Source organism: Rhinoderma darwinii, chromosome 7, assembly GCF_050947455.1.
Source record: "Rhinoderma darwinii isolate aRhiDar2 chromosome 7, aRhiDar2.hap1, whole genome shotgun sequence".
Lineage (NCBI taxonomy): Eukaryota > Metazoa > Chordata > Amphibia > Anura > Rhinodermatidae > Rhinoderma > Rhinoderma darwinii.
In genome coordinates this window covers 21,683,451-21,709,230 of record NC_134693.1, presented here as the reverse complement: position 1 = coordinate 21,709,230, position 25,780 = coordinate 21,683,451, and the positions used below count along the sequence as shown (strand labels likewise).

The following is a 25,780-nucleotide window of genomic DNA, read 5'->3' as shown; positions in this document are numbered from 1 at the left end:
TTAGTTAATACACCAACAATATCTAAAGCTGGAAAACCCCTTTAAGGCTCTATTCACACTGCTGATGCCCCATATCTGGATCCGTCGTACGGTGGATACTACCAACGACCGTCAATGCGCTATTCTTCCCGTCAAATCTGGCAGCACTGTTGACGGAGCCTTTGATGGCAATGCAAATAGCCTAAAGTCGTGCATCCTTTGTAAGAGGACATGACAGGTCCTCTAAGATCCAGAAGATCTCGCCAGCAGAAGCTGCTGGCAGCCACCACTGAGGGAAGCGAACTATATATGTATTCATATTGCTGCCATTAGCAGCAATAAGAGCTGTACATACATGTGTGTTGTGATCCCCCCCTTGTGGTGACTGCAAGCAACAAGAATTTTAAAACTGAATTCTATGGAACTTCCCTTTAAACAGCCATTGAAGTCAATGATAAAATATAAGCACTCTGCTGGCACTATGGTTTATGGGTAGGCGCCCTCTGCTACAACTGTAATGAGGTCACAATAATGGCTCCGGTAATGGAGGCACTTTGACCTATGGTGGTATAGCCTGGCAGGTTTTCTCCCTGAAAGTAATTGTTAAAAATAGCTACATATAATAATATATAAATATAAGGTATACATTGATCAATTTTGTTGATACATTTTAATATTGTTCTATAGAAAACAATCCACCATGCAGCTACTCCATCATCCCCTGTTCTGTAATGAGCCGAGAGCATCATGGGAGCAGCTGGTCTGACAACAGCCATTGGTCTGACAACAGTCATTTCAGCCATCCGCCTGCCAACCACAAGATGGCCGCGACGTCAGCATAGAGTGTGACGCAATTGCGCCACTCTCAACATGGCCGTTCGGCGTTCGTTGAGGTTCGACATCTCGCCAGCCACAACATGGCTTCCTTAATTTCCTGTTTACCTGAAGACTTACAGCGACCCCGGAAGTAGGCCACACGTGTGCTGACGGGAGCTGCCATGGAGGCTCTGCTGGCGACTGATACTTTAGGGATCGCGGGGGACGCTGAAGAATGGGAATATACAGTGCGACCCAAGAGGAAGATGTCCATGTATAGGTGAGTATAGACCGCCGCACCATTCATCTCCTGGCAGCGGTCTTATAACTGGGGGTCTGAGGGACATGGGAACCCCAACGATCTAGCAGTTATTATCTATCCGATGAATAGGTGATAATTTGTTATTGCCGGAATACCCCTTTAATAATAGGGGATATATTATTTCTTACAAACATACCGCAGCTCCTGCAGAACATCTCTTTAAAGTACAAAATAGAATTTCTTGTAATGCCCTCATCCTTTTTAGAAATGATCCGCAGTAGTTGTGATATAGTATGATGTTCTGCAGCAGCTGGGGCACAGTACTGTATAATGTGCACGGCAGCTGCTGAAGAACCTCTTTTTAAAGATAGAGGAAGCTCTTGTCAGTCTATGGCTATGTTCACACGGGGTCTTTTGCCGAGTTTATTGACGCGGAAACCGCGTCGCAAAACTCGGCAGAAACGGCCCGAGAACGCCTCCCATTGATTTCAATGGGAGGCGTCGGCGTCTTTTTCCCGCGAGCAGTAAAACTGCCTCGCGGGAAAAAGAAGCGACATGCCCTATCTTCGGGCGCTTCCGCCTCCGACCTCCCATTGACTTCAATGGGAGGCAGGAGAAAGCGTGTTTTCTGCCCGCGGCGCTCAATGGCCGCGGGCGAAAAACGGCGCGATCATTGCTATTCACACGGAGTATTTTGGGGGAGGAATATCTGCCTCAAAATTCCGTTTGGAGCTTTGAGGCAGATATTCCTCCCCCAAAATACTCCGTGTGAACATAGCCTATCAGTGTTCAGCACAGGAGAAGTAACTTTCTATAAAAGTGACATGCCGCAGGAAGAGGGGAGCAGCGTCCGTGTAGCACCGCTTTTCTCTGTAATTGTCAAGTTCTGACATCAGAGTGTGGTGACTATATGAATGTCAGTGGGTCACTTTTCATTGGCACGTATTATAAAGAATATAACGTCGGTGTGTGGCACACGTTCACCCCCATCTGGCAGCAGTCGGTGAATTTATGGTAAAATATTTGACAGAATAATAAGGAAAACTTGTAAGTTAGGCCCCACACACACGACGGAAAAATCTCCCGTAATTACGGACCCATTCACCTCTATTGCCCACGGACACCTTCCCGTTTATTGGACATGTCCTATCTTTTGCTTTTTACGGGCCGTGCTTTGTATGGGATCACGGGGTGAAAATGCGGGCGGCTGTCGGCGGCCGGCTGTGCCAGCAATCACGGCCCGTGATTATGGGCACGGCCTTGTACATGACGCTGTTAGGATCTTATCCCTCTGCTGCTCCTCCATTTCCCGTCGGTGGTGATATACACGTCTTATTTCTTACCGCCTGTGTCTCGGTGACGTCGCATCTCGACCTGTATGTTCATCTCCTCTAATATTTGCTATTCTGTTCGGTTGTCCATGGCGGCTCCATGTTTTCCCATTCATCTTTTTCTTTTTTTTTTTTTCTAGCTGTGAGACCTGTGGAAGCGAAGAGGCAAAATACAAGTGTCCGCGATGTCTGAAGTATTCGTGCAGGTGCCGTGTGATGTGGAGATCTATTCTTTATTATGTCATGGATTTGCTTTTCAGTTTTCATGGCTTCCTTTGTCTTCCCTTAGTTTACCTTGTGTGAAGAAGCATAAAGTGGACGTCGCTTGCACCGGAGTCAGAGACAAGACGGCTTTTGTTCCTTTAAGTACATTCAGTGATCTACATTTGCTTAGTGGTAAGTAAAGCGTCCACGTCGCATAGTTTACGTGGACACAATCTCCATCTCTGCAATAGTGATTGGCCGGGGTCCCTCTCTCTAGACCAGTGTTTGTGATTCCGGAGCGGTTTTGTGCTTGTTTGCGCTGCGCATGCGCCGGCTCTAGAAGCCTGGATTAGTCTGTCCATAGTTAAAGAGTGACTCTACTTTCATAAAACTTTTCAAATGTCATCACAACATATCAGAAGTTTTGATGAGTGGGGTTCCCCCTTGTCAGTCGTTCTATGTGAGCCATCTTCAGGCTGACGGAGCGCTGGTCACAGCCGATGGTGCAGACCTCTCAGCTGGTCGCTTCTGCACCTTCGTTTCAGCAGTGCTGGGGGTTTCAGCACCCGGACCCCCACCGATCATGACCGATAAAAGGATGTTTGATTCCCCCGGCGTGCCGATCACAAGTGCCACTAAAGCAGGATTGATGTTCGAGTGATCCTGCGCTGCAAGCCAAGCCCCTCTTCTCTAAGTGATCGCTGTAGCAGTCTCCTGATTGGCCGCTAGAGCCGCCACTCAGGACAGAGAGTGGCACTTGCGACCGCCGCATCGGGGAAGCAAAGGTGTGTTTTAAATGCCCTTCCCTATATCGGTCTGTCAGCAGTTTTGAGGCGTCATAACTGCAGACTGGTTCCCTTTAAGGGATTAAATCCCTTTTTTGGTTAAAGAGGCTCTGTCACCACATTATAAGTGCCTTATCTCCTACATAATGTGATCGGCGCTATAATGTAGGTGACAGTAATGCTTTTTATTTTAAAAAAAACTATATCTTCACCACTTTATTAGCGATTTTAGATTTATGCTAATGAGTGTCTTAATGCCCAACTGGGCGTGTTTTTACTTTAGACCAAGTGGGCGTTGTATAGAGGAGTGTATGACGCTGACCAATCAGTGACCAATCAGCGTCATGCACTTCTCTCTTCATTTAGGCAGCGAATAGGGTTAGATCACTATGTGCTGTCTTATACTGACACATTAAGAATACTGAAGTGTTTAGACAGTGAATAGACATTCCACGGGATGTCTATTCACAATCTCTGCACTTCGTTACTCTGTCTGTGGTAGTTACAGCAGAGGAAGCGTAATCTCGTTGTAACCTGTCATTTACCGCGTAATCTTGCGAGATTACGTGTCCTCTGCTGTAACTACCACAGACAGAGTAACGAAGTGCAGAGATTGTGAATAGACATCCCGTGGAATGTCTATTCACTGTCTAAACACTTCAGTATCGTTAATGTGTTAGTATAAGACAGCACATAAGGATCTAGCAGGATCCCTATGCGCTGAGTACATGAATGGAGAGGAGTGCATGACGCTGATTGGTCAGCGTCATACACTCCTCTGTACAACACCCACTTGGTCTAAAGTAAAAACACGGCCACTTGGGCATTAGGAAACTCATTAGCATAAGTCTAAAATCGCGAATAAAGTGGTGAAAATAGATCGGTTTTTTAAATAAAAAGCATCACTGTCACCTACATTATAGCGCCCATCTCCTTATATAGCAGATAGGGCACTTATAATGTGGTGACTGAGACTCTTTAAAACATTTTCTTTAGAGCCCTACCCACGTCCATCAAAACCCAACTCCCCTTCTTGGTAGAGATGTAATGCTAGTGTTTGAGCCTTCTGTGAGAGGTATACATCGGGTGGATTTCCCAACATATGCCTCCCATCAAAGGCTCTGATGTAGGCCGCTGTATGGGCATAAGTCACACACAGGCTTCCATAATAAAAAAAAAAAGTATATAGGGTGGTATACATTTCTGTACTGTATCCCTCTGTATAGAATAGTAAAGGCGTGCCAAATCGGACACTCTTGTGGCATACCCCGGGATGAATGGATGCCTATGGCTACGTTTGGCAGATGTGCCGGAAGCTTTTCCGGCACACACGCTGAATATAGTTCACAAATGCTGTGTGAACAGAGACTAACAGCAGGGAACTGGATCGTGTGGGAGCCAATAAGAATCCACAGATGCTCATGGAGAGATGAGGCCGTGTACAGTGATTGGTTTCGCATGGTTGTTTAGTATCTTATGTCTGTTTATTACTTAAACCTGCAGATTATCGGTTTCTGGAAGATGCGGGCAGAGTGGCAGATGCTGCCCTGAGGGACGCCATGCTACCCCGACAAACAACGAATAAGTTTGTACGTATTTTTTATTTTATTTTAGTCTCGGCATCCATTATGTGTACAGATTGGAAGTGAAATTCCTCCTTCTGATTTAAGCCTCATACACAGAACTGCGTGCGTTTTCATCCGTAATACGATGAGCAGTACGACAATGGACGCAGAACTAGAAAAGTAGAGCACGTGCTCTGTGCAAAACACACGATAGCGCCGATTTAGACCTCGCTCATAATTGGGGATGTGTATATGACATACAGGGGGGACACCGCTAATACAGGTATGATCTATAATGGCAGCGATTTTATACATGACCAATGTCTCCCTGTCCTTCAGCTGAACTTCATGAAAAATAGAGCCCGCAAACAAGGCATCGATCTGAAGATACTGCCGTATGGCTTCTCAAAAAGGAAAGCAAATTCAACGTTTTTCCATAGAAAGTAAGTTATTTTTCCTGAGTAATGAGTTTATAGTAACATTTCTTATAGTTTTGTATAAGGCCGGGATCACACACAAACTTTTGATGCATTTTTTGGAGCAGGTTTTGGCACTGATTTTTGAGTCAAACATAGTAGTGGATACAAAAGAAAGAAGATACATCAGTCTCTTCTTTATACCTTTCCCTATTGTTGGATCTACTTCTTGCTTTGGCTCAAAAAACAGAGCGAAATTCTGCATCAAAAACTGCATCAAAACTGCGTGTGTGATCCTGGCCTGATCTTTAAAGTTCAACTCATGGCAAAAGGTGAAAATTCAGCTTTTGCAGAGAGCTACAACCCTCCATTACTGGACAGTCTTACAGAATTTGTCTAGTTAGAAATAGTTTTTCATATACCCTATTAGGGAATTTTGGGTTTAATACAGGGGTCCTCTGCTCAGGATCCTCCTCTCTAGAGAGTTTGGAAAGCGGTTACAAATAGCGTCTCTTGCTCTGTACCTTGTCCTGCATCACACAGACATCCCATTGATATGACTAGATACTGCGTAATGCTTAGTTTCCCCTGTGATGGCGCTGCAGGGAAAGTGATCACTTAGGGTATGTTCACATAGTCTTTTATGCGCTGTTTTTGATGCGGAAACCGCGCCATAAACGGCCGAAAATACATCCCCCATTGATTACAATTGGAGGCGTTTTTTCCTCGCGCGAGCGTCATGCCCTTTCTTCAGGCGTTTCCGTCTCTGACCTCCCATTGACCTCAATGGGAGGCAGAGAAAGCGGTTTCTCGCTGCGTTTTTTGCCTGCGGCGCTCAATGGCCACGGCTGAAAAACGCTGCGAGAAACGCCGCAAAGAGTGCAGGCAGGTCAAAATTTGCCTATAAACTCCTAAAGGAATTTTGAGGCAGATTCCGCTTGCAAAAAACTGTGTGAACAGGGCCTTACTGCCAGGTTTCACCACAGATGGTCCCAGCCGGAGTACATGTACCTCTATAAAGAGAATCTGTCACAGAGGTCCACGCTGCAATAATTATGGGCAGTGACCACTATGACAGGAAAGATGATGACGATTTTACAGTGATGCCATCGTTTATATACGGTGGGCCAAAATGTCCAACGCTTAAAGCTTCAGTCATTGCCCTCCTATTTGTATCAGGAACTCCCGAGTCATCGAGGTGCATTCTGCGTGATTATTGCAGTGGTTGAGGAAGTTTTTGGCGGTTGGGGATAGATCCTTGGCTTAAGCTGAATTTTTGGTTTTCAGTTCAACCCAAACAGCAGAACACGCTTTTTATATTAAAATGATCTTGAATTTATTGCACGTGCTTGCCAAATCATGGTGTGTCGGCCAGGCTCTCCGTGTTGTTACTGGCTCATCCCTTAGGTGTGCGTACCCATTATATTACCCCATCACCTCTCATTTCTGTTACAGGGAATCGGATATATGATCAGAATTATGCCTTCTATTTAGATACAAGACCGATAAAATACCAACACATAGGATGCAATGGAAAATAGTGCTAGAAAGTATCAACAAATGAACTATGAGACAACATTACTGGCCATAATAGATGCACTATATATAGAATCCTACGAAGTAACCAAGATATACTTGGTGCGTCGATCAGAAATTGACAGAAAACCAACCCAAGAAAATATGATCGACTACAGCACAAATGTAGAGAAAAATACAAATGATTCTTTATTGGAATAAAAACATGAGACAGATAAAAATGGAAATAGGCGTCTATTTAGATAACAGTAGAGTGGAGGGTTCAAAATGGACAACTAATTTACCTGGTTAAGGCTGGATTCACACACACAGATTTCATGCAGTTTTTTAGGCTAAAGCCAGGAGTGGATACAACCGAGAGGAGATATCTGTTTTCTATACTTTTCCTTTCTTTAGTATCCACTCCTGGTTTTCGTTTAAAAATACTGCAATAAAAACCACATGTGTGACCACCGCCCATGTGCTTGTATCAGGAAGGCGTTACACTGAGTATACCGGACACTGGAATCCCATAGAAAACAGTGAATTCACGATATAAATATTCTTTCAAAATCTATTATTTCTTGAAATTTGCAAAAAATGTGATTGGGTCATTCAGACACGCAGCATGTTGGATTCAGGCAGAGATGAGTGGTTTTCCTTTACAGTCCATGCTACGTGTGAACTGACCCTTAACCCCTTAGTGACCACCAATACGCCTTTTCACGTCAGCCTAGTCTAAGTCCTGCACGGGTCTCCCGTGCAGGCAGGAGCCGGGGCTCTGCTGTCTGATGACAGCTGAGCTCCTGCTCCAACGCCCGCGATCGAAGTTTACTTCGATCGCGGCCGTTTAACCCGTTAAATGCCGCCGTCAATAGCGACCGCGGCATTTAACTTTGTTTACAGAGGGAGTGCGCTTCCTCTGTCACCCATCGGCGGCCCGCGAATGCAATCGCGGGTCTCCGATGGGGTGTCATGGCAGCCGGGGGCTTGATAAAAGCCCCCAGGTCTGCCCTGGACATATGCCTGTTAGGACGCGCCGGAGGCACGTCCTAACAGATTGCCTGTCAGATTTACACTGACAGGCAATAATGCTCTGGTATACGAAGTATACCAAAGCATTATAGCAGCGATCGGAACATCGCACAGTAAAGTCCCCTAGTGGGACTAATAAAATCAGTAATCAAAGTGAAATAAAGATTATTAATAAAAAGTACAGTAAAAAAATAAATCCATTTTTTTTCCATTATTTAGTAAAAGTGTAAAAAAAAAGTACACATATGTGGTATCGCCGCGACCGTAATGACTCCATTAATAAAGTTAATATGTAATTTAAACCGCAAGGTGAACACCGCAAAAAAAAATGCAAAAAACCATGGCGAAATTGAAATTTTTTTCCATTCCCCCCCAAAAAAATCATAATATAAATGAATCAATAAGTCCCATGCACCCCAAAACAGTACCATTCAAAACTACGTCTTGTCCCGCAGAAAACAAGCCCAAAAAATCACTACATTGATGGAAAAATAAAAAAATTACGGCTCTTGGAAAGCGACGATGCAAAAGCAAATAATTTTAGTTCAAAAGTGTTTTTATTGTGCAAAAGTCGTAAAACATAAAAAAAACTCTACATATGTGGTATCGCCGTAATCGTACCGACCCATAGAATAAAGGTAACATGTTATTTACGTGGCATAGTGAACGGCGTCAATTTAAAAACGCATAGAACAATGGCGGAATTTCAGGGTTTTTTTATAATCCCCCCCCCCAAAAAGGTTAATAAAAGTTAATATAAAAATTATATGTACTCAAAAATGGTGCTATTAAAAAGCACAACTAATCCCGCAAAAAACAAGTCCTCATACAGCTATGTAGACGAAAAAATAAAAACGTTATAGCTCTTTGAATGCGACTATAGAAAAACGAATAAAATAGCTTGGTCATTAGGGCCTAAAATGGGCTGGTCACTAAGGGGTTAAAGTCAATTCTACATTTAGTGACCAGTAAAGAGTTGCTGTGCAGAATTGTGCAGTGGAGACGGGATCAGAGCTCGTCCACTGGGTGTCTCCCTCTGCATTAGAAGCTGAGAAGATAGACGGACACGTTCAAAGTGTAACTAAATGTTTTAAAAACTTTTAACATGTCCGAAGTTTTGATCGGTGGGGGTCCGAGCACTGAGACCCCCACCGATCGCTAAGAAGAAGCAGCAGCATTTCTGAATGGCTTTTCTCGGAGCGGTGTACGGGCTCAATAGAAAGTCTGAGTCCGTACACTGCTAGCTTGGATTTTCGAGCAGAGCCGATCAGAAGCGATGCGGCACCGTGCTCACCCGAGCGCTTCTACTGCTACGTTTTAGCAATTGGTGGAGGTCTCAGTGCTCGGACCCGACCAATCAAAACTTGTTGAAAGTTTTTTAAAAGTTTAGTTGCCCTTCAATTTTCTTTTAGCCCTTATAACTTGTTCGGAATAAAAATCTATTACCTTAAAAATTTGATGCTTTTCCAGTCCTCATCCTTCCCTCTGGTGCCGGAATAAAAGTGCCCATCAATATAAGACACTGCTTGTTGTCGACGTGGGTGACATGCGCATCTCTCCACTTGCGGGTCTGTAGGTGTCACCCTCAGGTCACCGTAGTGCAGCCTCTTAAAGGAACTCGTTAGGCAAAACTGACACTGTGTAAAGCTTCGCTCTTGGACTCGAGGATGAAGCGTGACCCAGATTCTCTCTCTTGGCTTTCTTTCAATCCCTGTTTCACGGACCACCCTGTGGCCTTCCTGCTTTTCTGAGACTACAACTCCCAGCCTGCCCTGTCAGCCGCAGGAGGGGTAGCCAAAGCCAAGCCTTTATAATGAATTATCAAAACGGAAACAGCCGGGCATGCTCTGCTTTTTTTTTTTTGTTTCCATACATTAAATTGAAGAATGATCCAGCAAGTGCAGCCACCTTCTTGTCATGACTAGTATGATATGTGCAATATCGATCTCCTACAATGGGCAGGTGGATTACAGTCCATGGCTATGCTGTCTACATAGCTGTAGGAGCATGGGGCTTGGAAATCTTCAGCAACCTCCTTCATTTTAGCCATTAGTGGGGGAGCAAGCTCAAGTACCCCCATCACTGGTCTCTTCGGACTCCTGTCGATTGCATATCAGAAGATATATACAGGTGTATATAAAGTTGACGCCACTGGACACCCCCCACCCCCCTTGCTTAGGGTACAGCCGGACCAGCAATTGGTCGCCATCGCCCAGACAACTGCAACCCCAATGGACTGATCTTGTCTTAGATGCCAACGGCCGCGCATTTCTGTTGGGTAAATGTAGTATACACAGCTCCCTACGATATATACGGAGTAAAGTCCTTCAGAGCGGGAGAAACTTTTTATAGTGGGTCTCTGCTCTGGCTATAGGGACAGGGGTTGTCCTATTGGGCCAACAATGTCAATATGCGGCAAAGGGAAAAACCAGATCCCCCAGTTCATAATGTATGTGATGCCCCCACCACTGCTTCAAGCTGCTCCCAGAACACGGTTACGGTGATGGAAATATATTAGGACATTTCTATATATGTGATTCCTTATTCGTGTAGATACGTCCAAGGCGATTCCACGTTAACAGCAATACATAATTCTCAGTTATTGTTCTGTTATCAGGACTTTTGCCACTTTTTTTTTTTTTTTTTATGGCCTTTTACAAGTTTATTAGTGGAGGTGATAGGAAGACTTTAGCTTGTAAAAGTCTAATGGGGTCGTCTGTTCCTCTCCTGATATATGTATTTGCCAGGATGGGACGGGATTCCAGTCTGGTTCATCCATCTATTTACTGTGTCTGTTTTGCTATTGTCGCTGGATTTGGGGATGGCGTGTAAGTTGTATAGCAGTTGGTTCAGACTATTCACACCTCTGTGAGACCTATATTAAGATGTTGTCTGCTGAGCGGAGAGTAACCCCAGGATGTGAAATGTAAAGGTCCTCTGCCAAATTAAACTGAATTGACAGTCCATTCTTTTTCTCGGCTATAAAATGACTGCGGCTCTGTGTGTGTTTCAGTCTAATGAAAACGTGCACATTCTTGGCTCGGTAAACATAGTAATTCATTCAGATGTACCGGGCCGAGAGCTGCAGCTTGGATCCTGGGCGCTCGGTGGTAAAGACCAGAGAGGGGGTGTTTGTGGTTGGTTCAGATGTGGCAAACCGTGGCATTAATGTAGTTATGTACTCAGGTGAGACCGGTATCTGGGCCGGGGGGGCTCTGATCTTAAAGAATAACACAAATAACACAGAATAGAGAAAAAAATAAATATATGTATAATTATTATTTCTTTATTATATTTAGGCCTTATTCACACGAGCGTGTTTCTCGTCAATGTACCGGGGATATTCACATACTCGCTGCATGTCCTATTCTGGTCCGTTTTTGGGGACCACTTCGCCCATTGAAGTCAATGGGTGCGTAAGAAGAAAAAAAAGTACAGCGCACAGAGGAAATATGGGTGTTGTCCGTTTTTTATTCACAGTTGCTAATGAAATAGAAAAAAAGACGAAAAACCAGGATGTGAATGAGCAGCACGGATGCCAACGTGGGTAAAACACGGAACGCACTCTGATGTAAAATGGTCAACTTTTTACGGCCGCAGATCGGACACTCGCGTGAATGAGTCCTCAAATATATACTATATCCGATGCAGATATGTGTCTCATTAAGATGTAATCGGTTCTGGATTATCCAATATTCTGGAAGGGTAGAGAAATTTACAAGCGCTTGAATTTCAGTATACACACACACTTCACATATATAATAAGAGACCGTGGTGTAAGGCATTGCTATATAGAGAGGTAGAAGATAAATGTTATAGTACGTAAAGGGGTATCAACATCTTCAACATTTTTGCCAAACCCTAAGGATATTCCAGAAATGTCTAATCGGTGGAGGTCTCACCGTTTGGGGGCGGCTACCGCTTTTGGGAGAACAGAAGTCTCGTGACCCCCGTTTGCCACTTCAATGCAGTTGTCCATGGTTGTTTTTACTATTGAAATCAATATCGCCTCTAATGGGAGAGAGTCGTCTGCCAGCGCAGCCGCCGCCTCGTTGATTTTTAAGGTAAAAGTAGCCGCTTTGACTTGGTCAATGGGGATCACGTTCCCCAAATAAGTGAAGATGGGCCATAAATGTCTATATACGTTCATATTTTCACATTTGAAGTGTATAATCTACCTCTGTATAAGAATATATTATCCCACTTTGTATTTATTTGGGAACCTTTCAGATGACTTGTAGCCGTTGATGTCACTAAGACACGAGACTTGAGAAACGTTCTCGCAAGTTTATGATTTGGCTCAGAAAACGGCGGTGTTGTAATGCTCTCCTCTCTGCGGCCGCTGGCATCAATGGGGTTATATCCGTGATATTTACTGTTCTCCTTGAGACCACGTGCTGCCAAAATCTTGGCTGCCGCTGACCAAATCAGTTAGGACTTTGCGATTCGTGCTCTGCGGCCAGGAGCGCGTGTTTATAGAATGTGGATGTGGTCAGGATGTTAAGATGGTTACACAGCTAAAGAAATAAGACACTGGTTATGTAGAGAGACGGGACGCTTCCAAAAAACGGCAGCCCCCACAGGTGAAAGAAACCTTTTTGGCCAGAGTGCAAGCTTGACACCGGGGGAGGGGGGGGGGGGTTTACAGTAAATGCGAAGTTTGTGAATTTTCTCTCATCCTGAAGGAATAATGTGTCATCTAGATATTACCAGGGATCTTCTTGTATATTGAAAGCAGGGATGGACAATGTAGAGTTGACAGTAGGGGCCGCAGAGAATTTTAGAAATTTACTCAAACAAAATAAATTTTTACAATTTCCGAACCAGATGACCTGTACTAGTCTGGATGTGGCAGGAAGCAGTTCTAGGAAAAGCTCCTTGAATTGCTTCAAAAGAACAGTCACAATGTTCTGCTGAATTGTTAAAGGGGCTCTCTCATGAAGACCATGCCTGTCCAAATGTCCTATGAGGCGTTCTGGCAGCCTTGAGCCATCCTTATGTTACATGGATTGCCATTCATCTGAATGGCTACCATGTAATACTACATATCCCCAGCAGTGGCTGCTGCTTCCCCAAGCAATATCAACTGTATGCCGGGAGCGGGACCCGAGGCGATCAACTGATCGCTCCAGGAGCTGCATTCTGAAAGGGGTTGTCTCTGATGAGACAACCCCATAAACTCCCATTCACTGTAAGGCTAGTGCTCTACAGCAACCTTTGGTATACCGTGAGTCGTGGTAAAAACGCGGTTTGCCCGCAACCCACAAGTTATGGGTGCACCATGTTGGAATTCTTGTGATTGTCTCACAACATTTTCTCCCATAGGGAACCATTGACGTTTCACACCAGTAGTGGAAATACCATGATTTTACCACGGCTCGCAGGTGACCAAAAGTCGCCATGTAATCCTAGACTAATGTAACATCTGCTTGCTGTCCAAATCTAGTCTAATGGACATGACATCAATGCTGATCGTGGGGACTTTACCTTTTGGGACCACCACTGATTCCAGGAACAAAGGACCTGCACGGCCTAGTAAAGTGCATTATTCACCTAGGCCCTGTCCACACTGAGTTTTTTTGCAGGCAGAAAAATCGATTTTGACCTGCCTGCACTCAATGGGAGGCGATTTCGGACATTTTTTAAACTGTTCATAGGGCCTTAGTGTTCCCCCCCCCCACACCCCCCCGGAACCTTACGCTGTGTTCTGAATTACAGCAAAGACCCATTCACTTCTGCCTTGGTCGGAACTGATGCTGTTGCCAAAATGGTTCATTTGGTCTTGGCATTGGTTGATGTCCAAGTAAACACTAACCCGTCGGTCATTGCTGGCACATGTAATTGTTATGCCATCAATTCTTTTATATGCTCTTTAATCATTGTGTAATGAAAAGTTCTCCAGCTTTCTAATAGCATTGTTTACATTTCTAACCGTTTTCAAGATCTGTTTGCTGTCAGTGAATGCCACAATGTTTCCGTTACAGCAAAATGTATCAGAGCCGGCTGTTTAGCTGACACAATAATTGAGAGTCCAAGCAGTTGGACCCTCAACAATCGGACATTAATGGTGGATATAATTCATATGTCATCAATTCTTATCATCGGAAAACTCATCTTGAATTCCATAGAGGATCGCTACCCATATCAGGACAGACCTTGGCCTAATGGTGCTCTGCACAGGCAGGTCCTTTTACTGATGCTCACATGGTGATGCTTTATGGTGCACCATGTAGTTCCAAAATAATACAATGATTCAGTGTACAAGTTACTTTACCATACAGTGCCCAAATAACAGTGCCGGACAGTTGCCGGAATAGCATTGCCCAATCTGTAAACTAGGCAATGTAGCTGAATACAGTACAGCTGTCTGTCCCATAGGTTTGGACACCGAGAATGGTATGAGGGTTGCAACCTCAAGGTGGACAGGACATCCGGTCCAGTGGCGCCCTTGGGTGGAGGGAGTGAGTCGGCAAAAGAGACACTGCATATAAGGCCGGATTTACACGAATGTGATATACGCACGGACCTATACAAGTCTATGGGGGCATGCAGACAGTCCGTGAGTTTTGCTCAGCGTGAGTGCGCTGAAAAAAACTCACGACATGTTCTAAATTTCTGCGTTTTTCGCGCATCACGCACCCATTGAAGTCAATGGGTGCGTGAAAACCACGCATGCTGCACGGAAGCACTTCCGTGCGAACTGCGTGATTCGCGCAAGAGCTGTCAAACTGAATGTAAACCGAAAAGCACCACGTGCTTTTCTGTTTACAAACATCCAAACGGAGTGTCAGAATTTAGAGATGAGCGAACCGAACTTCACCGGGTTCGGCCGAACTCGTTTTGCCCGAACCCGGCAAAAAAATTTCCGGTACGCGACGTCAGGAGACAGTCACTGTCCAGGGTGCTGAAAGAGTTAAACTGTTTCAGCACCCTGGACAGTGACTTCCGATCACAATATACATGAACGTGTAAAAAAAAAAAAAGAAGCTCTGACTTACCGATAACTCCCGGCTTCTTCCTCCAGTCTGACCTCCCGGGATGACAATTCAGTCCAAGTGACAGCTGCAGCCATTCACAGGCCAATCACAGGTTGCAGCGGTCACATGGACTGCCGCGTCATCCAGGGAGGTGGGGCTGGATGTCAAGAGAGGGACGCGTCACCAAGGCAACAGCCGGGAGACCGGACTGGAGGAAGCAGGAAGTTCTTGGTAAGTATGAACGTCTTTTTTTTATTCACAGGTTGCTGTATATTGTGATCGGAATTCACTGTCGAGGGTGCTGAAAGAGTTACTGCCGATCAGTTAACTCTTTCACCACCCTGGACAGTGACTGACGTCGACTAGCCTCATCTCTATGATGGCGGCTGCGCGAAAATCACGCAGCCGCGCATCATACACTGATAACACACGGAGCTGTTAAGTGCCTTTTGCGCACGCAAAACGCTGTGTTTTTTTGCGTGCGCAAAATGCACACGCTCGTGTAAATGAGGCCTAAGTCTAGGGAGAGAGGAGGCAGGAGCAGAGTGAGAAAGACACAGGCTGCTGGTAAGACTTCTGTCACCCCAGTGCTGGATTCTCAGCTACACTGCTCATTACTGCTGTTTAATCTCCTCCATGCTGCCGCAGCTTCTATATATGTGATAGAGATAGGAGAGCCGGATTCTCCTCTTCATTGTGTGCTGTGTATAGACATGATGGGAGTTAGGCTCTTCCCACTAGCTCAGAGACAACCAAGAATTATAGAGATCCTGCCGAAGAGAGAACTGCTAAATAATGTAGAATACAAGTAATATTATGGCCAGAAAGTGTGTTTTGTCATGTACACACATGACCTCTTATTCTGAAAAGTTAGGTACTCTTCAATTTTTTTTTTTTAATTTTTTTTAATTTTGCACTTGTTAAATATGAAAAATTTCAAAGTAGCGTTGAGGTGTTCCAGTGTTTTCGTGCATAGCAGGGGCGGAAACTCAATGTAAATCGGTGAGAAATTTTCCTGGTTTGCGAGACTCCTACTTATTGCTACACAAACATTACAACTTTCCAAAGGACTCTCATAGCAGCTCCTGGCAGCCCTCATTCTTCCCATGTGCCGCGTCCCACGTGCAGGCGGCTCACACAAGACTCTTGTACCCGCCGTGTTTGTTCTGGGAAACTGACCTGGAATCAAAACATCAGATCAAGTGTTAAAAGATGTATTCTGATTAAAGTGGCTGCTTGTACGTGAATGTTTACAGACAAAGCCGGCTTGTACTGCGTCCCAGCTCCCCCATTAGTGGATTGATTGGGGTTGTTTGGTGTCTTACTTCTGCTGGCGGTGAACACTTGCATGTTATTACAGGACAGAGCCGCTCTCAGAGCAGGATTCCTCCCCGTCCATATAAATAACATTTCCACATTCTTAAAAGACCATGTGCTGGAGCGCACGGATAGTGAGTGACGGAGAGACCTTCACTTTTTTTTATCGTTATTGAAAAAAAAAAATATATATATATATATATATATATATATAGCAGATATAAAAAAAATGGCGACAGCACCCTGCAACACTAATGCCACCTAAACCACTAAATATAAATAGATATGCACTAAAGCTCAATCTACCTACAAATAGGGAGGTTCTTAGTGCACATTTTGATCAAAAAGTGTTAGCCCACCTGCCACGACAAGGCGACCTCTGTAAGGTGGGGACCTACGCTGCACATACACCCAGAACTGGGACTAAGCCTACATATATTTACATTATATTTAGTGGTTTAGGTGGCATTAGTGTTGCAGGGTGCTGTCGCCATTTTTTTTTATATCTGCTGTATATCTGCAGTCACAGGTGTTCTTGCACCTGCGTATTTTGTATCATTTAGTTGGAATGTGCTGTTCAATTTTTGTTGTGTTTATGGGATCCATATATGTGGGGTTAGTGACTGCCTCCACTTGTTGTTCTTGCACTCCTCCCACTCTGCCCTGGGTGATTTTAATCAGTTCAATGCTGGATCCTACCATCCCCAGGTATATATGTAGGCTTAGTCCCAGTTCTGGGTGTATGTGCAGCGTAGGTTCCCACCTTACAGAGGTCGCCTTGTCGTGGCAGGTGGGCTAACACTTTTTGATCAAAATGTGCACTAAGAACCTCCCTATTTGTAGGTAGATTGAGCTTTAGTGCATATCTATTTATATTTAGTGGTTTAGGTGGCATTAGTGTTGCAGGGTGCTGTCGCTATATATATATATATATATATATATATATATATATATATATAAAATCATTTATTTATTTATTTATTTGACTTATCATAAGGTCCTGTCAACAGTGTCTTTTTGTCCAGGATTAGATAATCATGGTTGCTGTCTTTGAAACACAGCGCCACGCCTGTACACAGGTTGTGTGTGGTATTGCAGTGCATCCCCAAGTACTGTAAGCTGAACTGCAATGCCAGATACAGCCCATGGACAGGTGTGGTGCTGTGGTTCTCCAAAAAAAACACCTAAAAAACCGTCTGCATTTTAAAAACAGCCTCTGAAATCCTGAAGGAAATTTAGATTCAGATTTTTTTTGTCTACTCGACAAAAAAATGGTGTGAACATACGCAAAGTAAATCTGCCCCTTTTGTGTGTTAATTCCTCATCGGTTTTAAAACCTGCTTGCAAATACTTATCGTTTAAAACCAGAAATTGAAAACCTGAACCTGTCCTGATCATGTCCTGCTCACACAGGTGACAAGAGATAGCGCTGATACAGTGTAACGAACCATACAACTGTGTGAGCGGTACATGGTATGGACAAACTGTTAGAATATCTGGATTATCAAATGCCATATTCAAATAATTTTATTTTAAGGCCATAGAACCCCATAGTAAAAAAAAAAAATTTTTTTTTTTTTAAATTATATTTCTTTATGAAGAAGAATGCTGTAGTTTACTACGCCATGCGATACAGCAAAAAGGTATGCCTAGTACTCGCCCAGAATATGCCAAAATGACTTATTTGGGATGCGCTGGGTACATGGATATGTTTGGCATACACGAAACTATGATGATTAGCTAAGTGACATTCTCCTGTGGGATTGTGTGATGTTTATAGATGAATGGAATTTTGCACGACTCCAGTTTTTAATTTAATTTTTCAGTTATTGTTTTTGTATTTTTATGGGCAAATGTTTGTTAAACGGGTTTTAACGGCATTAGAAAAACAGATCTGCCCTTTTATCAGAAACTGTGCCACTATTGTCTACGGGCTGTCTCTGGTATTAAAGTTTAACCTCGTTCAAGTGAATGTGGCTGAGCTGTAATACCAGACAAAGCCTATGGAGAAGAGTGGCGCTGTTTCTGCAAAAAAGTTACAAAAAAAAATATTTTTCATTGAGACGGACCCCAGTTACCTTCATGTCATAGCTGCTTCCTGTTAGTCTTGGCTCGACCTATTACATAATATTCTATATAAGATCAGACATCTGGGGAGACAGGAGACGGCTTGTAATGGACGCCTGTCAGACATTCCTACTAACATTTTAGACATACTAAAATAAACATACTTTTTTTTTTTTTTTTTACGGGTCTTGGGCAATGCCCTTCTGAGAGAGCATCAAAAGCCTGTTCAGTCAATGGAAAGACCAGTCCCGTTCATGTGGAAGAAAAACTTGTAGCCAAGAGTCGAGGCGTGTTTATTGAACATGACTTCAGAGAGGGCTGCTCCTCGGGCGAGGGTCCAGTCTAGAGCCAATAAAGAAGCGTTTTATAACTCTCGTGTGTAGGGATGTGACCGCTTTGCTACAGACGGGCCTAGCAACCAAATGTTTTTCCGATTTAGCTGTTAAACGCACAGGTCGTCGGCTTTGTTCTTCATGGCGAAGGAATAATACGGAGAATTGGGCCCGGTACAAATATATTAATAGCTCAGTCTTATTGTATGAAAAGTGTTATCTGGAATCTTGTGTAATATTCTTCTCTCTTTGGCACTAGAGAACAAAGATTTTTTTGGCATCTGAAGCTTCAGTTTCCACAGAGTCAGGCCGAGTACACGGAAAAGAGGTAATTTATAAAACAAATTTTTGCTATTAAAATATTATAAGTCAATAATAAAATCTATGAAAGAGGACCTGTCTACTCTCCTGACATGTCTGTGTTGGAAATTCATCATTCCCCATGAAATAACAATTTGTTCCTCTGTTATTCCTCCTGGAAATGTATTACTGAATGAACAACCAGGTCTTACCATCCCCTAGTTAATAGGGTGTGTACCTGCCGTCTGTCAGCACTGATTATACAGTATGAGACTTTAACGGCACGCCCCATTGACAAACAGAATGGTAACGGCCAGTTGCCAATTGAATCATACATTTCCAGGAGTAATAACAGAGGAATGGCAGAACTCTAAGGAAATATACTCCAGACTTATTTTATGAAGAATACAAGTATTTTTTAAACAGACCTGTCCGGAGAGGTGACCGGATCTACAAATGATGTTATTGAAGACGGAGTGTGTAAAAGAGAATCACTCCCCATGATGAGTTTCCAAATTAGTGTTAGAATTCAGTTTTGTTTTTTCCTGTCTTAGAATTATAAATTGGAACTCCATTTATTACGTAAAGCTTTGTATGGAAATGTATATCGGGATATTATATTAAATCTGATTGGTCAGATATTCATGTTGCTCTGTCTGAGGACAGTATAAAGTAATGACAGACGCCGATTTCCGCAGTCTGTCACTAATTCGTTACAGTGCCGCAGTTTAGGAAAACTTGCATTATATGTTTGCAGCACGTGGCCAGCACTGCAGGGGATGATTCCAGTGATATGCATGATATTTACCCTCCCCCTGCCACTGATTGACAGATTTATGTCTTTGCAGCGTAATGGGGAGAAATCGGTCAATCAGCGGCTGGAGGGCGGGGTTAGGGTAAATATCATGCATATCATTGGACTGCTCGCCTGCAGCTCTGGCCGTCTGTTTCAAATATAAGATGTAAGTTCAACGAAGCAACGGTACAGTAACGATTAAGTATCAGACTGTGGAGATCGGCGTGCTTGTCACTACTTTTTGCTGCCCGGTGACGGATCTCCCTTAAGACAGATGTCTTGTCTGTTATTTCTAGCGTTTCTCTTCCAGGCTGCCATAGATTAGGCACAGCACTGAAATCATTGTAAAACAGGAGGAGGCACAGAAAGGGGAGGAGAAAGCAGAGACTATGTATTTCTGTGAAGCCTGGGTGACTATCTAACAAAGTGTTGGCTCCACTGCTGCTAAAAATTGCCAATCTAACTATGCTATTTCCTACAGAATTTGAGGCCAGGGACACAAATGGCTGATATAATAGGAAATCCTAAAAATGTATGTTTTTCTTTGGTAGGGTGTCGGATAGTAAAACGCTCAATGAGATACTGAAAACCTACATCGACCCAGCAGGGTCTGATCCAACCATTCGTCAAAGGTATGTAGTAACTATACGTCTGTTGCTTTGTCTCTTTGGGTGGAGTCGGTGCCAGCCCTCAGATATTATGACTGGGGAAGGAGACATCTTGTATTAAATATTGCCCATTTATGAGTCCTCATGTGAGGGCGACGCTTTGCAGCGTCTCCCCACTCTGGCTAATAGAGGGTCCCGAGCAAAGTCACAATCCACCATCTGCTCATTAACAATAGGAACCATTTGATGACATTTAATCGGTGCTTTCTATTTCGTTTTCAGGCTGAGAGAGTATGTGAGGTCGTCGTCTGATGTCAAAGTGTTTTTGGTGGCAGAAAGGAAAACTCCTGGTCCAAACCGGTATGGTGTAACTATTTTTATTTTGTTGATGGTTGTAATATTAAAGGAATTGTCTTCTAATAGGGCGTACAGACATAGAGAGGGTCCCCTGCAGCCCCCCTACCCCCAGCAAAATCAGCCAGAAATATTAAGCATTTTCCTAATATGTTTGATTAAAGCTACAATTCTTTAGTATAAAAAACAAACAAACACTGTCAGGGTATGTTCACACACTTAACCAAAAACGTCTTTTTTTTAGCAACTCGCGTTTTTTACGGCCGTTTTTGGAGCTGTTTTTTTATTGTCAATGAAAAACGGCTCTAAAAACGTCCCAAGAAGTGACCTGGACTTTTTTTTCGCGGCCGTTTTTCAAAAGGGCTGCGTAAAAAAGATGGCCCATCGGATTCTTCTCCCGATTTATTTTATTTATTTATTTTTAAGTAGTTTACGTCCCGAAAAACGGCCGATAACAATCCATGTGAACAGACCCTTAGGCTCTGTTCACATCTGCGTTAGAGGCATCCGTCACAGATTCCATTGTTTTTGCCAGACGAAATAGCGCAGCATGTTTTATATCTGTCAAAATTATAGAAACCTTGACTGAGACCTGACGGAACCCATTTAAGTCAATGGATTCCATTGGGCGTCGTTGGTTTCCGTCATGCAACTGATCTCGAGCTTCCAGTGTTTTCATTGTTATGCTCCTATGACAGAGCAAAGCAACGGAAACACGGAACGCAGATGTGAACCCAGACTTACCCCACACACGTACTTACAACCTCTAGTATCTGTAGACTATATTATTCCATACGACGAGATCCTGGGTAACGTATACTGTATGGTTTGTTTTTTTAACATGGGAGCTTATGTATGATGTATGCCACTGTATGGCATATACGTCACAGGCATCCGTTTAACGGATACATCATAAAAAGCTCATGACGTATATGTTTAACGGATACAATTAACGTATACGTCGGTAGCTTTTCCCGGTTTATACACTAAATTAAGGGTGAAAAGTAAAGTGAATGGGTCGCTGTTCTGTATCTTTTATACCACGACTCAGCCAAAACCTATTGACCGTTAGTCAGTTTTACAGCGATTGTGTTAGTTGCTTGTTATCTTGGGCCTTATTTACACGTCCGTTGTTACAACGGCCGTCACACGGACCTATGTAATTCAGTGTTTCAACTGACCGTGTGAAGGCTCCGTGAGAAAATAGGACATGTCCTATTTTTTCACGCATCGCTCCGTAGACTCTAATCTATGGGGGATGCGTGACATCTCTACCCGCAGCGCTGAGCACGGATGCACCTCGGACGTGAAAAACTGTCGTTTTTCACATCCAAGATGCGCAGCGCTCGTGTGAATCCGGCCTTACTGTGAATGGTGATACCACAAACAACCCCTCTATAGGTGACTAATATAATTTCACTCCATTGTTTTTCTGCTTCTGAAATAATCTTGACGTGTGTGATTTGTCTAGATACTATGAACTGGACTCCAGTAAAAGTCTTCTGGAAAACCTTCGAAACAAAACAGTCATTGAGTATCCAACTCTTTATGTGGCCTTAAAGGATTTTACGAAGGACATTGTGTTAGTTGCTCAAGGTGGGTAAATGTTGTGACTTGTACAAGCAAATGTAGTGTGGTAAGAGAATAAAAGTCGCTGCTCTTTGCCCTATACACTACCGTTCAAAAGTTTGGGGTCACCCAGACAATTTTGTGTTTTCCATGAAAACTCACTTATATTTATCAAATGAGTTGCAAAATGACTAGAAAATATAGTCAAGACATTGACAAGATTAGAAATAATGATTTTTATTTGAAATAATAATTTTCTCCTTCAAACTTTGCTTTGGTCTTGGAATGCTCCATTTGCAGCAATTCCAGCATTGCAGACCTTTGGCATTCTAGCTGTTAATTTGCTGAGGTAATCGGGAGAAATTTCACCCCATGCTTCCAGAAGCCCCTCCCGCAAGTTGGATTGGCTTGATGGGCACTTCTTGCATACCATACGGTCAAGCTGCTCCCACAACAGCTCTATGGGGTTGAGATCTGGTGACTGCGCTGGCCACTCCATTACAGATAGAATACCAGCTGCCGGCTTCTTCCCTAAATAGTTCTTGCATAATTTGGAGGTGTGCTTTGGGTCATTGTCCTGTTGTAGGATGAAATTGGCTCCAATGAAGCGCTGTCCACAGGGTATGGCATGGCGTTGCAAAATGGAGTGATAGCCTTCCTTATTCAAAATCCCTTTTACCTTGTACAAATCTCCCACTTTACCAGCACCAAAGCAACCCCAGGCCATCACATTACCTCCACCATGCTTGACAGATGGCGTCAGGCACTCTTCCAGCATCTTTTCAGTTGTTCTGCGTCTCACAAATGTTCTTCTGTGTGATCCAAACACCTCAAACTTCGATTCGTCTGTCCATAACACTTTTTTCCAATCTTCCTCTGTCCAATGTCTGTGTGCTTTTGCCCATATTAATGTTTTCCTTTTATTAGCCAGTCTCAGATATGGCTTTTTCTTTGCCACTCTGCCCTGAAGGCCAGCATCCCGGAGTCGCCTCTTCACTGTAGACGTTGACACTGGCGTTTTGCGGGTACTATTTAATGAAGCTGCCAGTTGAGGACCTGTGAGGCGTCTATTTCTCAAACTAGAGACTCTAATGTACTTGTCTTGTTGCCCAGTTGTGCAGCGGGGCCTCCCACTTCTCTTTCTACTCTGGTTAGAGCCTTTACTATTCAAATTGAGCCTGAATTCTAGAGTACATGTTGTGCGCAAAATTTATTAATTGTTTTAGACACTTTTTGCCAACACCGTCAACAAGAGGCGTGGCTTAGCTGGAAATGGGTGTAATCTAGCAGAAAGTGGGCATGGCTTAAAATGCAAATCGGTGCGTTAAAATTTAGGCCGTATTAGTAAATCTGCCCCAATGTGTGTTTCTCTATATTCCCAAATAAAGGTTGTTTGAAGAAAGAAAAACAATTACTGTTCTTCTGGTTTTTAATTTGTTGCATTAGATAGACTTGTCTTAAAGGGTATTACAATCCCATAATGGTATGGGATATCACTAGAATATGCCATAACATTAACGTCAGTGGTGGTGTGATTACTGGGACTCCCCACTAATCCCTTCGGCTTTTTCGCTGCAGTATTGGCGGCCAGGAGCGCCACTGTGCAGGGAAAACTATGAAGGAGTCACAACCCTAAACGAGTGATGCAGCCCCTTTACACTGAGGATTTGTAGGATCTATCTATCTAAAGACCTTGTCCCTAGGTTGCTAGGGATACACTACCTAACATCCACGGACTTTTGAATAAGGTTGCTAGGCAATGTCTACCTAGCAACCAGTCTGTCTCAGGTCTTTACTCATTGAATTGAGGTCAGGGAAGGGTCACTGGGCCCTGGTATCACCTAAACCCCCCATTTCTCTTGCTCTTACTGATGTCTTAACCATATTTGTGGAAACATTCTTTAACTTTTTGGATCTCTCCCAGTGCATAGTATTAGATATGTTGTGTATATATTAGTGTGATGGTATATAGTATCCGTGTGTCGAGTGACCATCTCTGTTTAATTTCTGTTTTCAGAAAGCGATCCATCACCTTCTATATCACAGGGAAAAAAAGCTGTATAAAGAATGGTGAGAGCTGGAGCAACGTGAACATGACGACAATATCCCCATGTGCTAATAGCAGAGCTGTACGTCACCTGACCACTATGTTCCCAGATCTATATCGGTCAATCATTTTTGAAGAAAATCGACTTACGACGCGTTTGCCTCTGCTGCCCCTTTTTTTTTATTTTTCTTGATGTATATTTTATTAGTTAATAACAAGTTTTTTTATAAAGAAATTTAATTGTGATGTTTTATTATAAACTGTAATTTCTGAGAACATACCCTACACCCACATGTATGATGCGTCCTGTCCTGTTTATCATCGAATCATTCATGCAGTTAATGGGATCAATATTATTATGTCCAGGTTAAAGGGGTATTCCATTCCGTTTTTCTTGACTGAGGCTTGTTTATTGTATTATAAAAAGTTTTGCAAGTTTGTAATACACTTTTTGTGTCAATTTCACACGGTTTTCAAGATCACTTATTGTCATTGAATGGAAACCTTCATTGTTTACTTTTTTTTTTTTTAAACTCGTTTTATTGAAGACATATAGTACAAATGCATTTATACCATACACTTTATACAGAAAATAAAGCAGAGATGTGTACAATACAAAACGCCTCAATATGACATGACACGAATGATACATACATGTGTTTAGACAATTATCATATACCTCTTAGTTCACATACCAAGTAAAGCACTTTGACAGGAATTATGTAGATTCATCACCCATTAATTCAACTATGTGTCAGCGACCTACGGATGTCGTGATATCTGTGCGGGGTATATTGAGTCTCTGCAGATTCACACCATGCTTCCCATATTTTGTAGAATTTATCAAGGCATCCTCTCTGTTTATACATTATCCGTTCGTACGGGATGATCGAATTCACAAGTGATTTCCATTTATTTACTGTGGGAGGACGCGAATCCATCCATCTAAGAGCAATCGTTTTCCTTGCCATAAACAGTATTTCCCGAAGGAATATTTTCATGTACTGTGGCCAACATTCGTCTTGTAGAACACCAAACAGACAAACTTGTGGAGTTGCCAGAACTGGGATATGTAGAATTCCAGTAACTACCCCCAATAACCTCATCCCAGAAAGAGGAAATGAATGGACATGCCCAGATCGTGTGCCAGAAGTCAGCCCTAGGAAACCGACACCTGTGGCATTCCATGCTCGGATATCTACCCATTTTGTGTAGCCTAACAGGAGTAAGGTAGCTTTGATGTATTATGGATAGTTGTATCATCCTGTTATTAGCTGCCGGAGACACAAAGTGGGGAGGATAGGACCTCATACCAAGCCTCCTCAGTGAGGTCGGGTATCTGTGTTTTCCATTTGTCCTTTACCGGTAGTGGTGTGCTAACTTTAGCCGGTATGAGGGACGTGCATATGGCAGATATTAGGCCTCTGGGACCTTGAGATCTAAACACTCCTATCAGAGGAAATTGTGAGAATGCCGTATCTGGGGAAGGGGACTGGGCCTCGAGA

General features: G+C 43.3%; 1 protein-coding gene across 1 annotated transcript; it reads left to right on the top strand.

The window, feature by feature from the left end:
* The first annotated feature begins 848 nt into the window (after positions 1-848).
* On the top strand, positions 849-24,568 carry ZNHIT6 (zinc finger HIT-type containing 6). Its single transcript, XM_075832124.1, has 10 exons — positions 849-1,075; positions 2,529-2,594; positions 2,678-2,784; positions 4,881-4,966; positions 5,282-5,385; positions 18,861-18,929; positions 20,249-20,329; positions 20,588-20,665; positions 22,131-22,255; positions 24,246-24,568. Exons 1-10 carry the CDS (start codon positions 978-980, stop codon positions 24,290-24,292), a joined length of 861 nt encoding a protein of 286 aa, XP_075688239.1. The 5' UTR covers positions 849-977; the 3' UTR covers positions 24,293-24,568.
* The last annotated feature ends 1,212 nt before the right edge of the window (positions 24,569-25,780 follow it).

What these genes read in the sequence shown, in the direction of transcription:
- ZNHIT6 (XM_075832124.1), top strand. Translation starts at nt 978, where the DNA reads ATGGAGGCTCTGCTGGCGACTGATACTTTAGGGATCGCGGGGGACGCT. An exon ending in TGTCTGAAGTATTCGTGCAG is followed by an intron (nt 2,595 to 2,677) that starts GTGCCGTGTGAT and finishes GTCTTCCCTTAG; the next exon opens with TTTACCTTGTGTGAAGAAGC. An exon ending in AAAACTCCTGGTCCAAACCG is followed by an intron (nt 20,666 to 22,130) that starts GTATGGTGTAAC and finishes TGATTTGTCTAG; the next exon opens with ATACTATGAACTGGACTCCA.